This window comes from Panthera leo, chromosome B2 (genome assembly GCF_018350215.1).
Source record: "Panthera leo isolate Ple1 chromosome B2, P.leo_Ple1_pat1.1, whole genome shotgun sequence".
NCBI lineage: Eukaryota > Metazoa > Chordata > Mammalia > Carnivora > Felidae > Panthera > Panthera leo.
In genome coordinates, this window is record NC_056683.1 from 134,451,870 (window position 1) to 134,468,061 (window position 16,192).

Sequence of the window (16,192 nt, forward strand, 5' to 3'; positions counted from 1 at the left end):
GAGAGAGAGAGAGAGAACACGAGCCCGAGAGCAGGGGAGGGGCAGAGAGTGTGCGAGACAGAGAACCCCAAGCCAGCTCCAAACAGACACTTCCACACTGAAGCAGGAAACTGACAGCGCAGAGCTCGGGTTGGGGCTGAGGGTGGGGGTGGGGGGACGGGTGCGAGAACTCAGGACTCGTGAGATCATGACCTGAGCCAGAAATCATGACAGAGATCAGGACCTGAGCTACGCAGGCGCCCTGGCTGGCAGTACTTTTCGACCAAGTTCCCTTTTCTCCATCTTTTTTTTTCTCCATCTTCTTTTTTAAAAAAAAATTTTTAATGTTTTATTTATTTTTGAGACAGAGAGACAGAGCATTTGCAGGGAGGGGCAGAGAGAGGGGAGGGGCAGAGAGAGGGGAGGGGCAGAGAGAGGGGAGGGGCAGAGAGAGGGGAGGGGCAGAGAGAGGGGAGGGGCAGAGAGAGGGGAGGGGCAGAGAGAGAGGGAGACAGATTCCGCAGCAGGCTCCAGCCTCTGAGCTGTCTGCACAGAGCCCCGCGTCGGGCTCGAAGTCACGAACCGTGAGATCATGACCTGAGCCAAAGTCGGACGCTCAACCGACTGAGCCACCCAGGCGCCCCCCCTTTTCTCCATCTTCTGGTCCAGAGACGCCAGGGCAGAAGAGGCTGAGGAAGGCTGCTAAGCAGGTGACTGGCTCCGCCCACAGGAACCTCTACTCCTCCCACACCCATATTAGGGCAAGCTGCACTCGCCCCACCCTCCCAGCACGTAGGAAGTCGGGACTTTTTAATTAAGAATGCCACTTTTCTCCAGCTTGGAGCTGGTAGAGGATACCCGTCCGCCCTGCTGTGCTCTTCACGCCACCCCGCCGCTGCCGACCATGGCTCGTCCTGGGGGCACCACTCTCCGTCTTTGTCTCCTGCTCCGGTTTCTGCTAACAGACAGTGTTTCAGCGCCTCGTGGCTGTGAGTTCAGAGGTAGAACCTGGGCGGGGGCAGTGCGGCGGTCGGGAGGAGCTTTAAGACTTGGAAGGAGTTGCGGTGTGCCCCGAGGGCTTCTGGAGCCTTCTCGCCGGGGGGCGCTCCGTCCCACTCCTCAATTATTCCCCGGCCGGCTTGTTCCGCGTCCGCGGCGTCTGCGGGTGGCGGGTTCCCGGGACCCGGAGAGGTAACTGTAAATGGGCAGTTTCCTCCGAAAGCGCTGCTGCGGCCGGGTGGCCCCGGTGGTGGCGGGACAGCAGAGCCGGAGCAGGGGGAGGGAAAGACGGCCTCCTCGCGGAGCCTAAGCCTGAGTCTCAGGTCCTGAGCCCCGGGCTTTGGGCAGGACGGAGGGCGATCCCTCAGCGAAGGAACTGCCAGATAAACCTGCCCCGCGACGCGGCTCACACCACTCTGCCCGCACGAGTCACCATTCCCGTTACCGGAGCACTTGGACTTCTCGGTTCACCGCCCCCCCCCCCCCCCCCCCCCCCCCCCCCGCGTCCGGCTCCAGAAGCTCTTCCACCAGCCACGTCCCAGCACCTCCCAGCTCAGAGTGGGCAGGTCTGTATCCTATGGCCAGAGACCTCCTGGCTACCAGACCCCTGGACCTCACCGGCAGCCTCTTACTCCGTGTGACTTTCCCTGCTGCAAGTGGCATTGCCTGGCTCCAACACTGTAAAGGTCTCTTCCCGATATTCCAATGGGGATGTCACAAAGTGCACAGAGCACCTTTTCCTAACACAATATCTCTATGTCACAGCTTCTACAGGGTCCTATGACCGAGGAAGCAGGCTCAGCCACACTCATTCATCCAGGGATTGTTAGGGCCGCTTCCCTGCTACAAGAGCACTGTCGGTTAGTTACAGCAGAGACCTGGGAAATATTTAATAGATGCAGAAAATCTTTGCACCGGGCTGGCATTTAAGTGAAAATAGAAGAGGGCTCCTTCGTGCCCTTGCATTCAGAGAGGTTTTGATGTTGGTACTCATCTCTCTCACTGCATCCAGGATAAGTACTTTTTAAACATTCTATTTGGAGAGAAGAGAAGGCCGTGTAAGAGTACTGTACTTGAATTTCCTTGCAACCTAGCCCCCAACCCACAAGTAATTCAACTGCAAAGATTTTTCACTCCCGGGACAAATGTGGGGGATGTGAAAGGACCACATGGTGATGTGGGTACCTGAGCCAAATGATGTTGCTGTGAACAGGGGCTGGGAGAGGTGTCTTTTCATTATCTGGGGCACCCCCTGCCCTGCACCAGTTCAATAACAGGGACCCCTGAGGACGCTTTCGATCCCTGTGGACGGTGTCAACTCACACAGTAGGTTTACGCAGTGAAAATGTCCGGGTGGTCTCTGCTCCCCAGGGTCTCTGCACCCCTGTAAATGACCACATGACTCTTTGGGGAAGGCCAGCAGGAAGCATTGCTCTTGCTGTTGACCTGAAGGGTCCCTCCTGATTGGAACCTGGCTTCTGCTTCTAGTAAAGAGTTGCAGTTCTGAGAGGCGGCTCCGTTCTGGAACCTGGGCAGAGGATCCAGACTCTCTGTGGGGTCACTGCTTTCAGCTTCCTCCTCATCCATCTTGGGGATTGGTCTTTGTTTTTATTGTTTAACTCCAGCAGTCTTCGGGTTGGCTGTCCAACTACTTTGCCTTTACAGTCATGTGTTCTGTGAGCCAGAGGGATGGACAGCTTTCTGTGGGTCAGGCCGCTGGCTGCTTTCCAGCGTCTAGGATCATTCCAGGATCATTTCAATCCTTGCCGCCTCCCTGCTTCAGACAGTTGAGCACCTATACCTCAAATCTATTATATCACGACTTCCCACCGCCAATACCACTGGGAGCCTATTTCTGCAACACCGTCCCATTACCGCCAAGCTTCTGCCTTCAGAGATAGCCATCACTAAACTTCTTTTGTTTTAATTTCTTTAGAGAGAGAGAGACAGCGCAAATGGGGGAGGGGCAGAGAGAGAAGAGAGACAGAGAAGGAGAGAGAAGGAATCCCATGCAGGCTCTGCACTGTCCGTGCAAAGCCCGATGCAGGGCTCGAGCCACAAACTGGGAGATCATGACCTGAGCCAAAGTTGCACACTTAACTGACTGAGCCACCCAGGCGCCCTGCCATTACTAAGCTTCTTCAGGATTTTGGTGCCTTCTCACCATGCATTGTTTTTTGGTTTCTGTTTTTTGAATTTTATTAAAATCCAAGCTAACATATGGCGTAATAATGGTTTCAGGAGTAGAATTTAGGGATTCATCAATTACATGTAACACCCATGCTTGTCCCAACAGGTGCCCTCCTTAATGCCCACCACCCATTCGGCCCATCCCCCCACCCATTACCCCTCCAGCAACCCTCAGTTTCTTCTCTGTATTTCAGAGTCTCTTATGGTTTGCCTCCCTCTCTGTTTGTATCTTATTTTTCGTTCCCTTTCCCTATGTTCATCTGTTGTGTTTCTTAACTTTCTACATATGCGTGAAATCATACGATATTTCTTTCTCTGACTGACTTATTTTGCTTAGCATGATATGCTCTAGTTCCATCCACATGGCTGCAAATGGCAAGATTTCATTCCTTTTGATCACCAAGTAATATTCCATTGTGTATTTATACTAGATCTTCTTTATCCGTTTGTCACTCGATGGACGTTTGGGCCCATCCCATAATTTGGCTATTGTGGATAGTGCTGCTAAAACACTGGGGTGCATGTGCCCCTTAAAATCAGCATTTTGGTATCCTTTGGAGCGATACCTAGTAGTGCAACTAAGGGGTCATAGGCTAGTTATACTTTTAATTTTTTGAGGAACTTCCATATTGTTTTCCCTAGTGGCTGCACCAGTTTGCAGTCCCAGCAGCAGTGAAAAAGGCTTTACCTTCCTCCACATCCTTGCCAATAGCTGATGTTTCCCGAGTTGATCATTTTCGCCATTCTGACTGGCGTGAGGTGGTATCTCATTGTGGTTTTGACTTGTACTTCCCTGATGATGTGTGATGTTGAGCATCTTTTCATGTGCCTGTTGGCCATCTGGATGACTTCTTTGGAAAAGTGTCTGTTCGTGTCTTTTACCTCTTTCTTCACTGGATTATTTGTTTTTTGGGTGTTGAGTTTGATAAGTTCTTGATAGATTTTGGATAGTAACCCTTTATCGGATATCTCATTTGCAAATATCTTCTCTCGTTCCGTCCATGGACTTTTAGTTTTGTTGAATGTGCGGAAGGAAACGGACCTCATCTTGATTAGGTCCCAGTAGTTCATGTTTGCTTTTGTGTTCCTTGCCTCCAGAGACATGTCAGGTAAGAAGTTTTTGCAGCCGAGGTCAAAGAGATTGTAGCCTGTTTTCTCCTCTAGGATTTGGATGGTTTCCTGTCCTACATTTAGGTGTTTTTTTTTAATCCATTTTGAGTTTATTTTGTGTATGATGTAAGAAAGTGGCCCAGGTTTGTTCTTCTGCATGGGCTGTCCAGTTTTCCTAACACCATTTGCTGAAGAGAGTTAATTCCCACTGGATAGTCTTCCCTGCTTTGTCAAAGATTAGTTGGCCATATGTTTGTGGGTCTATTTCTGGGTGTTCTACTCTGTTCCTTTGATCTATGTGTCTGTTATTGTGCCCGTACCATACTGTCTTGATGATTACAGCTTTGTAATACAGCTTAGAGTCTGGAATTGTGATGCCTTCAGCTTTGGTGTTCCCTTTCAACATTACTTTGGATATTCGGGTCATTTCTGTTTCCCTGCAAATTTTGGAATTGTTTATTCTAGCTCTGTGAAGAATGCTGGTGTCCGTTTGACAGGGATTGCATTGAATATGCAGATGGCTTTGGGTAGTGTTGACATTATAGCAATATTTCCTCTTTCAATCCACGAGCATGGGATGTTTTTCTATTTCTTTGTCCTCTTGAATTTCTTTCCGAGATTTCTGTACTTCGCAGCATATAGATCTTTTACTTCATTGGTGAATTCATTCCTAGGTATTTTATGGTTTTCAGTACCATGGGGTTGATTCCTTGATTTCTCTTTCTGCTGCTTCATTATTGGTGTAGACAAATGCCACAGATTTCTGTACATTGATTTATATCCTGCAACTTAGCTGAATTCATGTATCAGTCGTAGCAGGTTTTTGGTGGAGTCTTTTGGGTTTTCCACATAGACTATCATGTCATCTAGGAAGCATGAAAGTTTGACTTCTTCCTTGCTGATTTGAATGCCTTTTATTTCTTTCTGTTGTCTGATTGTTGAGGCTAGGACTCCCAACGCTATGTTGAACAACGGTGGTGACAGCGGGCATCCCTGTCATGTTCCTGACCTTAGGGGGAAAGCTCTCTGTTTTTCCCCCTTGAGGATGATATTAGCGGTGGGTGTTTCCTACCTGGCTTTCGTGATCTTGGGGTATGTTCCTTCTATCCGTCCTTTCTTGTGGGTTTTCATCAAGAAGGATACTGTATCTTGTCAAATGCTTTTTCTGTATCTATTGAGAGGATCGTGTTCTTGTTCTTTCTTTTATTAATGTGAGGCATCATGTTGATTGATTTGTGGATATTGAAGCAGCCTTGCATCCCAGGAATAAATTCCACTTGATCGTGGTGAGTACTTCTTTTAATGGATTGTTGGCATGGGTTTGCTAGTAACTTGTTGAGAATTTTTGCATCCATGTTCATCGGGGAAATGGCTCTGTAGTTCTCCTTCTCAGTGGGACCATGCATTTTTTATGAGTTTCATTGAGAGTCCTCCAGACCGCTCCGTGAGCATAGTCGATGGGCATATTTTTGGTTTTGTTTTGGCATTTCTTACTACATTTGTTCTGTCATATGCACTTCTCCGGGCCTTTTTAATCCCTTACCACTATGTGTCATGGAATTCCTGATATTCTAGTCTGTGCCGTGTGGACCATCCTTCTTTCCAAGCCTCCAAGGCCCATCCTAATGGTAGATTATCACCATGACCAGGCCTGTGCTAAATGCTGGGACCCAGGATTGCAAATGTCTCTTCCCTGACTTTGGATTGCCCCGCCCTGACTCAGCTCCTCAGGAGTAGGCCCCCTCACTGTCTCTCATCTTATTAAAAAAATTTTTTTAATGTTTATTTTTATTTAATAATTTAATTTTATAATTTTATTTAGTAATAATTTTATTTAATACTTTAATGTTTAATGTTTGTTTATTTTTGAGAGAGAGAGAGAGAGAGAGACAGAGCATGAGTGGAGGAGGGGCAGAGAGAGGGAGACACAGAATCCAAAGCAGGCTCCAGGCTCTGGGCTGTCGGCACAGAGCCCGACGCGGGGCTCGAACTCACGAGCCGTGAGATCATGACCTGAGCTGAAGTCGGACGCTCCGCTGACTGAGCCACCCCGGCGCCCCTCATCTTCTTAGAGACACTGGGATAGATCCTGACCATCAGCCGGCATGTAGACCTCTTCTTCCCATGGCCAGCGTAGCACGTGCCTGAATTGATTAGAGACTGAGTGATGCTGGATATCAGCCTGGTAGACACAGGGAACATGTCCATGGCTGTATGGTTTCTGGTCAGGCAGAGGAATCCCGATCCTTGGTCCTTTTCCAAGAAGGGAAGTGCGCCAGCCTTTAATTGTTAGGGGGGAGGGGCTGTGCAGGGGCCGCCTTTGCTCTGCTAGGCCAGCCCTGCAGAGATACAATGACTGTCACATGGATGGGAGAGGGACGCCTCTGGGTCTGTTCTTCCAACCCCAACCCTAACTTACGTTTTCATTTGCAGATGCTCTTTCTCCTGCCTTTGAATTCCCCATCACACCAAAGCCCAATCCTGGACAACCATGGTGTGAGATTCGAGGCAAGGTCAACGGAAACATGTTTCTGTATTATGCGTGTGGGAACAAGAAGGTCGAAGTCTTTGGTCCTCTGGGGAGGAATGTGAATGACATAGTGTTTTGGGAGAGACAGACCGAAACTCTGAAAGACCTGGCAGAAGAGCTCAAGAAGAAACTACTTGACTGGAAAGCAGCGGATTTTACACCCAGTGGTAAGTCGGAAAGGCCCAGGGCAGAAGTAGAACAGTTTGTAGGGCCAGGCACCTATTGTGTTCATGTACAACTTAGACATGGGTCCCACACACGTGGCCCAGCAGCCAGGGCAGTCAAGAGGGACAGAACTGGACCAAGAAGGGTGAAGGGGAGCCGAGGAGTGGACAGCGGGTGGGACAAGGGATCGGTCAAGACCAGAAGCTGACTTCATTCCCATGGTGGGGGTGGGGGACAGATTCTCTCTCCCTGCAGGGCAGGATGGTGTGTGTGCGTGGGGACAACGGACGCACCAGCGGATCCTGGGAGTTTCACATCAATGAACAGATATCCTACTTCTTTAACTCAGAGAGTGGAAATTGGACACTTCGTCCTAGAGGCCGACAGATAAAGGCCTCATGGGAGAGTGACAGAGATTTGACCAATACCCTCATGAAGATCTCAGTTGGAGACTGTAACAAGTGGCTTGAGCGAATATTGGTGCACTGGGATGAACTGTGGGAGACAACAGGTAACTCAGAAGACTGGATGAAGTTGTTCTCTTGAAATCGGGCCTACCTTCTCCACTGTAGTGTGCGTGTGTGTGTGTGTGTGTGTGTGTGAGAGAGAGAGAGAGAGAGAGAGACAGAAACAGAGACAGAGACAGAGAAGGTGATCCATCCATGGTGAATTTCTTTAGGGGAGAGTAATGGCCCTAGATATGTTCTAGCGTCCTTCCTTTCCCTTCTCATCTCCTGAAATCTCTTCCTTGCTGCATGTCCTTTAGTTTTCTGGGATTTCTTGGATTCCCTCCTGGCCCCAAACATGAGGGTGTCAGTCTGATTCCAGAGACTCCTTCTCGCTCTTCCCTTTTCTGAGAATCATTGATCTTCTCATCTCGTCTTGTCTCTGGCCGGGGATCATTCCTGGCCACGTGCACTGTTAGCTCCAGAGAGGGGGTCAACTGTCACCACCCTCGTGCTCCGTGACCACCTCTTCTGCCACAGCAGGAGTGACCAGTTATGTTGGAACCCGTGCTTCCCCGTTTAGCTGTGCGAGGTCCTTCGGGACAGGTCCCGTGTCTTTCCTCGGTTCCCACCCCAGAACCTGTCACAGCCGCTGCCACAATGTAGAGTGACAGAAAGCATCTGCGGTGTGGGATCATCTGCGGCAGGAGGAGCGGAGGGGGTATCTCTTCCGATTTAAGTCTGAAACAGGATTTGGGGTCTGAAACCCTCTTGTGTTTCCATCTCAGCCCCGCCAGGCTCGCAGCAAGTCACGGCCCGGTCCGGGGCCCTCAGACCCATCACCTGGATCCTCCCTGTGATTCTCAGCTGCTTAATCATAATTGGCATCCAAGGTAGAGTCTTTTAGAGTGACAGGTACTGAGAGCAGATGGAGCGGGAGGGGAGGGGCAAATGGCCTGGTGTGAGGACAGGGACAGGTGACTCCCCCGCCCGACCCTGCCCACTCACTGAACCTTGTCATCACAGAAGTGAGACGAGGTGATGAGTTCCCCTGTCAGTTGTTAGCAGTAACGTGGACAAGCTCAGCCCTGAGTTGTCCTAAGGCCTCACTGTTAAGGCCGCTGGGAAAGGGGAGGGGCCCCCCAATGCATAAGGCCTGTTGACGCTAAGGAGATCTAGCAAGGTCAGGCCTGACGCAGACCTGATTCTAGGTTGGAGAGAGTCAATTTGGCCCAGTGCGGGTGGTGTGCGGGGAGAGGGACACACGGCTTGGGCAGTACTCACAGTGGAGCACGAGAGGCGTGGTGGCTCCACGTGATGTCTCAGGGGAGGCGACTCCATCCAGGGGCCTACGAGGAGAGGCACCAGTGTCTGTTCCGGGGGAGGGAGTGGGAAGGCCGGGCAGAGGCAACTCCAAAGCCTGCAGTTGAGCGCTGTGTTCCCCCAGACAGTGGCTTGGGTCTTAGCATGTGAGGCAGAAAGTGAACAGTAGAGACTGTGCATGGCAAGATGTAGAAGCGTGGGAAATCCGGCTCAGGCTGCTGCAAGGCACTGGCAGCTCGCTTCCTGCAGACCTCAGATCCGGAGCCACTGAGCACCCCTGCTTGGAGCAGAGCTGACCCGGGAGACGGGGGGACAGAGCTGGCCCGGGAGATGGGGGGGCAGAGCTGACCCGGGAGATGGGGGAGCAGAGCTGACCCTGGAGATGGGGGGCTGAATTGCTGGGGGTGCTCACAGCTGAGCCAGACCAGGAATGGACGGGATGGGGGAAGGAGCATCATGCTAAGGGCTCTGAGTGCTGCTAGCTGGGAGGCTGGGAGGGAAGGGAGAGGAAAGGATCTTTGCTTCAAAATTTCGCAAGGTTAGAGATATCAAGTGCAGGCCCCTGTCTGCTGTCAGATCCCTCACCAGGTCCTCTAGGACTGCCCATCAGAGGCAGAATTAGAACCTGAGTCAAGTGGGCAGAATGATTTGTTACTTCCTGAGCCCAAACCCTTGGTAACAGCACCTGGGGATGACTCAGTGATTTGTTTTCAGAGGGAGGAGGTTTGTAAAGGCGGTTGGACCCAGGGCTGGGGAGATGGCTGGAGGGAAATACATGTCCCTCAATGAGGGCTGGACTGGGTGCGGGGGTAGGTGGGGAAGGGCAGCCCCAGGACAACTGGCCCAGGAATTTCTCAGCCACGAGACCAACACCTGTTCTTTTCTCAAGGCTGCTGATTATACCAGGAAGCTCCTGAGAGTGTCGTCCTGCTTAGCGATTCTGTTTTGCTAGGCTACCTTTGGATCACTTGCTGTTCGTTTTTGGACCAGACTTTAAGAATCCAGCGACATCACCAACTTCCAGCTATTACAAAGCCATAATTATCAAGACAGTATGGTACTGGCACAAAAACAGACACTCAGATCAATGAAAGAGAATAGAAAACCCAGAAATGGACCCACAAACGTATGGCCAACTAATGAGCAGGAGAGAATATCCAATGGAATAAAGACAGTCTCTTCCCAGTGGTGCTAGTAACACTGGGCTGCAATGTGCAGAAAAACGAACCTGGACCAGTTTCTCACACCAGACACAAAAATAAACTCAAAGTGGATGAAAGACCTCAATGTAAGACAGGAAGCCGTCAAAATCCTCGAGGAGAAAGCAGGCCAAAACCTCTTTGATCTTGGCCGCAGCAACTTCTTACTCAACACGTCTCCAGAGGCATGGGATACAAAAGTAAAACTGAACTTTGGGGCCTCATCAAATAAAAAGCTTCTGCACAGCAAAGGAAACAATCAGCAAAACTAAATGGCAGCCAATGGAATGGGAGAAGATATTTGCAAATGACATATCACATAAAGGGTTAGTATCCAAAATCTATAAAGAATTTATCAAACTCAACACCGAAAACACAAATAATCCAGTGAGGAAATGGGCAAAAGGCATGAATAGGCACTTCTCCAAAGAAGACATCCAGATGGCCAACTGACACATGAAAAAATGCTCCACATCACTCATCATCAGGGAAATACAAATCAAAACCATGATGAGATACCACCTCACACCTGTCAGAATGGCTAACGTTAACAACTCAGGCAATGACAGATGTTGGTGAGGATGCGGAGAAACAGGATCTCTTTTGCACTGCTGGTGGGAATGCAAAGTGGTGCAGCCACTCTGGAAAACATTATGGAGGTTCCTCCAAAAACTAAAAATAGGTATATATATCTATATATATCTATACACACACACACACACACACACACACACACACACACACACACAAACACACACACAATGCAGTATTACTCAGCAATCGAAAAGATTGAAATCTTGCCATTTGCCACCACGTGGATGGAACTAGAGGGTATTATGCTAAGCGAAATTAGAGAAAGACAAATATATGACTTTACTCATATGAGGACTTGAAGATACAAAACAGATGAACACAACGGAAGGGAAGCAAAAATAATATAAAAACAGCGATGGGAACAAAACATTAAGAGACTCTTAAATGTGGAGAACAAACAGAGGGTTACTGTGGGAGCTGTAGGAGGAGGGATAGGCTAAATGGCTAAGGGGCATTAATATGATAACGAACTTGAATGTAAATCTTAAAAAAATGAAAAAAACAGGGGCGCCTGGGTGGCTCAGTTAAGCGGCCAACTTCGGCTCAGGTCATGATCTCGCGGTCCGTGAGTTCAAGCCCCGCGTCAGGCTCTGTGCTGACTGCTCAGAGCCTGGAGCCTGTTTCGGATTCTGTGTCTCCCTCTCTCTCTGACCCTCCCCCGCTCCTGCTCTGTCTCTCTCTGTCTCAAAAATAAATAAACGTTTAAAAAAAAAATGAAAAAACCAAAAAGAATCCAGAGAAATCAGACCACATGGTGCAGCACATGTAACATCCATGTCCATTCATGCATCTGGGGAATGCACTTTTATTTAGCACTTTTTCTTAGTATGTTATTTCATTTTCTTTTGAGACTAAGTGATAGAATTATTTTATTTATTTATTTTTAAATGTTTCTTTACTTGTGAGAGAGAGCATGCACGGGGGAGGGGCAGAGAGACACAGGGAGAGAGAGGATCTGAGGCAGCCTCCACGCTGACAGCAGAGAGCCCGACGTGGGGCTGGAACTCACGAACCCTGAGATCATGACCTGAGCCAGAGTCGGACACTTAACTGACTGAACCACCCAGGCGCCCCAAAGTGATGGAATTCTTGCTCTGAAATGTTTAAATGCTTGACTAAGGAATCTCAACAAAGAGAACGTTTTCCATCTCGTCCTTTGGTTGTGGAATATGAGATTCTTCTATGCACTTTGGCCTTGTTCTTGCAGACACTTGTGCCAAAAAATATCGTTTGAAGTTATGGAAACTCAGGGATTTTTTTCTGATAAATGACCTCATTGACGTCTAAAGAGAACAATATATATGTGATAATTCTCTTCAGTAATTTCTATGTAAATATATTTAAATAAAATATCACTGTAATAAAAATGGTAGTTAACTCGGAATTTGTGTTTTATCCCATAAAGAACTCCTTGCTCTTCCTCACTTTGTGGGGTAAATTAACTGGTGATTCTGCTAGATTTCTTGTGGAAGCAGAGAATTTAAGGCTCACTCCAAAATCACATTTCAAGGAGCCATCTGTGGGTCTCAGTGCAAACAATGCAAATCCAACATGCCAACTGCAAACAAACATTTGAATATGAAGTCATCGAGAATCTTTCTGATTTCCCCTGATCCCCCATCTACAGGAGTGACTCTCCTGTTGTCTCTCCCCACTGAGTCACCTCCTTCAGTGCACAGTGAATCTTCCTGGCAGAAACAGATCTGCTTCTAAAAATTAAGTTATTCTTCCATGAGCAAAGGATTGGTATCCAGAATGTGTAAAGAGCTCCTACAGATACGTAAGTCATTCTAAGAGTTGTGCAAGAGCTTAGAGTAAGTTCCAGATGATAAATAAGCCTATGAAATCATTGAACACATCCTCAATAATCAAGATAACACAAATAACAATGGGATGCCCCACATAGGCATCAAACGGACAAAATTTTATTTTATTATTGGTTTACTTTTTGACAACATCCTAAATATATCTATAGCAAGTGGTGGACAGGAAGTAGACTAACACGAGTTCTCTTAGGTGTTGGTAGGAGTATAAATGGAATCACTCATTTGCCCCCTATTTCACCACGTCCAGACAGTAGTTGATGTTCAGCCCACTGCACGGCAATCCCAGTGTTCCTTCCAGGCTGGAAAACACGGAGACCCAAAAGCGTGGAGATGTATGTGTTTTCGCTGTGGTGTTATGTGCCGTAGCAACCGTTAGCAATAGGATATCCGAGTGAAGTACAACATATACACCATGTTAAGAGATTTGTTTCTCTCTGCTTAAGACTAAATAATCGGAAGTACTTTCCAAAGTGATACAAAGACGGACCCGAACACCAGGGGAACGCAGCTTTCAAATGTATATTTGAGGACATCTGGCTGACATCCCCTAACAGTGGCCTCGTGAATCTAAATCTCTCTACCACGTGTAAAAATTAAAGCAATCAACCAAAAAGGCACATAAAACTCTGTAACCCCCATTTTCAGCACACCCAGGAAATGGAAAATGCCTAAGTCCATCCCTGTCTGTGACCATGATGGACGCTGTTGGAACAACTGGAAGCAGAGTCTGAGGACGAGGCGGTGGTCAGGGGCCCTGACTCAGTATGGGATGATCCGTGGTGATGCGGGAGAATGTCCCGGTGGGTGGGAAACACATCCCAAAGTGTGTGGCATCAGGGGACATCACGAAAAGCGGGAGGACATTAGTGTGACTGCTTACTGTCATACGGTTCAGGAAGAGAAGCGTCTGTACAGACTCGCAACTTCTTTATAGTTCCGGCCTGTTTCAGAAATTTTTATCGTTACAAAAAATGGGAATTTAAGAAACACTCGTGTTTCAGAATTTGATGTGACAAGGTGAGTGACTCGGAACACAGCCTGGTCATTTTTTCAAGGCGGGTCCTCCCTCTTTGTTCCCTTCGGACTCTTCGCTCCGGCCTTCGGCAGCTTCTGTCTCCTCCACGTCCTCAGCATGGCCAGCCCAGGGCCTCGTGGACAGGAAAGCCGCTAAGTCCCGGATCGGAGCTGTGCACACTGATCTCTACGGAGCCCGACCCTCACTTTGGTGCAGGAGAGGGCAGGCAACTGAATCAGCTCTTTTGCAGTGAGATCGCCCTCCAAGCCGTGTGTGTGTGTGTGTCTGTGTGTGTGTGTGTGTGTGGGGTGCATGTGTGCATGCATGCACGTGTATGTATGTGCGTTTGTGTATGTGTGTACATGCGTGTGCCCAAATACTTTCCTGCTCCAAACTCATTGCATAGAACTATGAACCAAAAAAAAAAAAAAAAAAAAAAAAAAAGAACTATGAGTCATTGGCTGGGTGGTTTCCTAAACTCTTCAAGCAGGAATGAAATAAGACATTAGTGGGAAATGATGCAATAATCCAGCGCTTTCTCCTGCTGAGGGTGCCCCCCCCCCCCGCCCCCCCCGGTCTCCTAATTCAGGTGTTAGCCCTGCCTGCCCTGAAGGCCAGGGCTGGGGTCTCTCTTGCTGTGAAGGATGGGCAGCCCTCCTTAACATCTCTGTCACTGGAGTCTCTTTGGGTAGGTGGAAATAGAGCCCTAACCAAGATTCAGAACTCTATCAGATTCAAGAGGTGAAGACTTTCCCCTTCATCACCACATTGGTGTGAATTGTGAATTTTAAGTTATTTATTTGTGAATCACTATCTAGATTTATGTATTCATTTATTAAGTTTATGCATTTATTTTGAGAGAAAGAGAGAAAAAGTGTGAGTGGGGGAGGGGCAAAAGAGAATCCCAAGCTGGCTCCACACTGTCAGCAGCTGAGCCCGACGTGGTGCTGGAATGCACAAACTGTGAGATCATGACATACGCCGAAGTCAGATGCTTAACCGACTGAGCCACCCAGGTGCCCCAATTTTAAGTTATTTAAATGTTGGTTTAATGGCTGCATGATTGAGACAGTATGAAAGCGAAGGTGCTAAAGAAGGCTAAAGCTAACATGTGGAAACGTCAGGTAGAAGGTGAAATCAGATCATAGTATAGATGGGTTTGGCACCTCACTGGTAAGGAAACATGGCAATATAAATTCTTCCCTCAGGTGCCCCAAACTTTTCCCCATTGCTTGCCTGCAAGTCTGGCTGCAAGGGCAAAAAATCTGCTAGAAAACATAGATGATAAGACAGCTAACTGCTGTTCATCCAGATTGAATTAAGACTTGTGCATTTGCAGGGCGCCTGGGTGGCTCAGTCGGTTAAGCGTCCGACTTCAGCTCAGGTCGTGATCACGGTTCTTGGGTTCAAGCCTCGCATCAGGCTCTGTGCTGACAGCTCAGAGCCTAGAGCCTGCTTCGGATTCTTTGTCTCTCTCTCTCTTTGCCCCTTGTCCACTTACACTCTGTCCTTCTTGCTCTCAAAAATCAATAAACATTAAAAAAAAAGAAAAATAATGAGACAAGGAATATGATAATGATATTAATAAACATATTTATATAATACTAATATAATTATATATTGATTATATATAATTACAGATAATATCATAAAGGGGACAATCCAACAAGGAGATATAACAATTGTAAACATTTATGCACCCCAATGGGTGCACACAAATACATAAAACAGTTAATAACAAATATTAAAGAACTATTAGATAATAACAGAATAATAGTAGGGGACTTTAACACCCTACTCACATCAAGTGACAGGTCATCTAAACAGAAAATGAATGAAGAAATGATGGCTTTGAATGACGCTGCACCAGATGTATTTAATAGTATATTCAGAACACTCTATCCTAAAACAGCAGAATGCACATTCTTTTCAAGTACACATGGAACATTCTCCAGAATAGATAACATATTAGCCCACAAATCAAGACTCAACAAATTCAAGAAGATTGAAGTCATAGCATGCATCTTTTTTTTGAATTTTGTTTTTAAATTTACATCCAAATTAGTTAGCATACAGTGCAACAATGATTCCAGGAGTAGATTCCTTAGTGCCCCTGACCCATTTAGCCCATCCCCCCTCCCACAACCCCTCCAGCAACCCTCAGTTTGTTCTCCATATTTATGAGTCTCTTCTGTCTTGCTCCCGTTCCTGTTTTTATATTATTTTTATTTCCCTTCCCTTATGTTCATCTGTTTTGTCTCTTGAAGTCCTCATATGAGTGAAGTCATGTGATTTTTGTCTTTCTCTAATTTCACTTAGCATAATACCCTCCCTTGAGTGTCTCGTCCTCCAAACGACACAGCGACACAGCGTTGCCTTTCCTGAATATGCGCCTAGTGAATCCGCCCAGAACTAATTTCCTAAATATCTGTTAAATCACAGAGTTTGCTCTATTCCCTATGCTCTTGAGTAGAGACAGGTTCAGCACACTAGTACAGGCTTCGTCCACTTTCCCACAGCCTTAGGACCGTGAAGACGATGGTCACTTGGAATTCATTTTTCTACATGGGGACTGTGTAGAGTAGGAGGTCTTAGTCTATTTTCTCCTTGAATGGGAAAAGGTATCTGTGGATCGAGCAGAAGGAGAGTCTGGGGGTCTCCCCATCCTGCTACCAGGCTAAGACCTCCCCAGTAGTCAGGGACCACTGGTCCCCTATGTCCCCCCCATTGTGCCCACAATACCGGCTGCCCGCCTAGACACCAAGCAAGGACGTGTTCGGGTTTCCATGTGGGGATGGCCAGAGTGATCATGGTGA

At 47.7% G+C, this 16,192-nt stretch overlaps 1 protein-coding gene across 2 annotated transcripts; it reads left to right on the plus strand.

The window, feature by feature from the left end:
• The first annotated feature begins 611 nt into the window (after positions 1-611).
• On the plus strand, positions 612-13,814 carry LOC122220488 (UL16-binding protein 1-like). 2 transcript variants are annotated; one of them, XM_042940069.1, is made up of 5 exons: positions 612-968; positions 6,712-6,975; positions 7,212-7,484; positions 8,208-8,312; positions 13,469-13,814. In XM_042940069.1, the coding sequence occupies exons 1-5, from the start codon at positions 800-802 to the stop codon at positions 13,627-13,629; spliced, it is 972 nt and encodes a 323-aa protein (XP_042796003.1). In that variant the 5' UTR covers positions 612-799; the 3' UTR covers positions 13,630-13,814. The 2 variants fall into 2 exon arrangements, with proteins under 2 accessions (XP_042796003.1, XP_042796004.1); XM_042940070.1 differs by lacking the exon at positions 13,469-13,814 and adding an exon at positions 9,632-9,854.
• Positions 13,815-16,192: the final 2,378 nt, after the last annotated feature.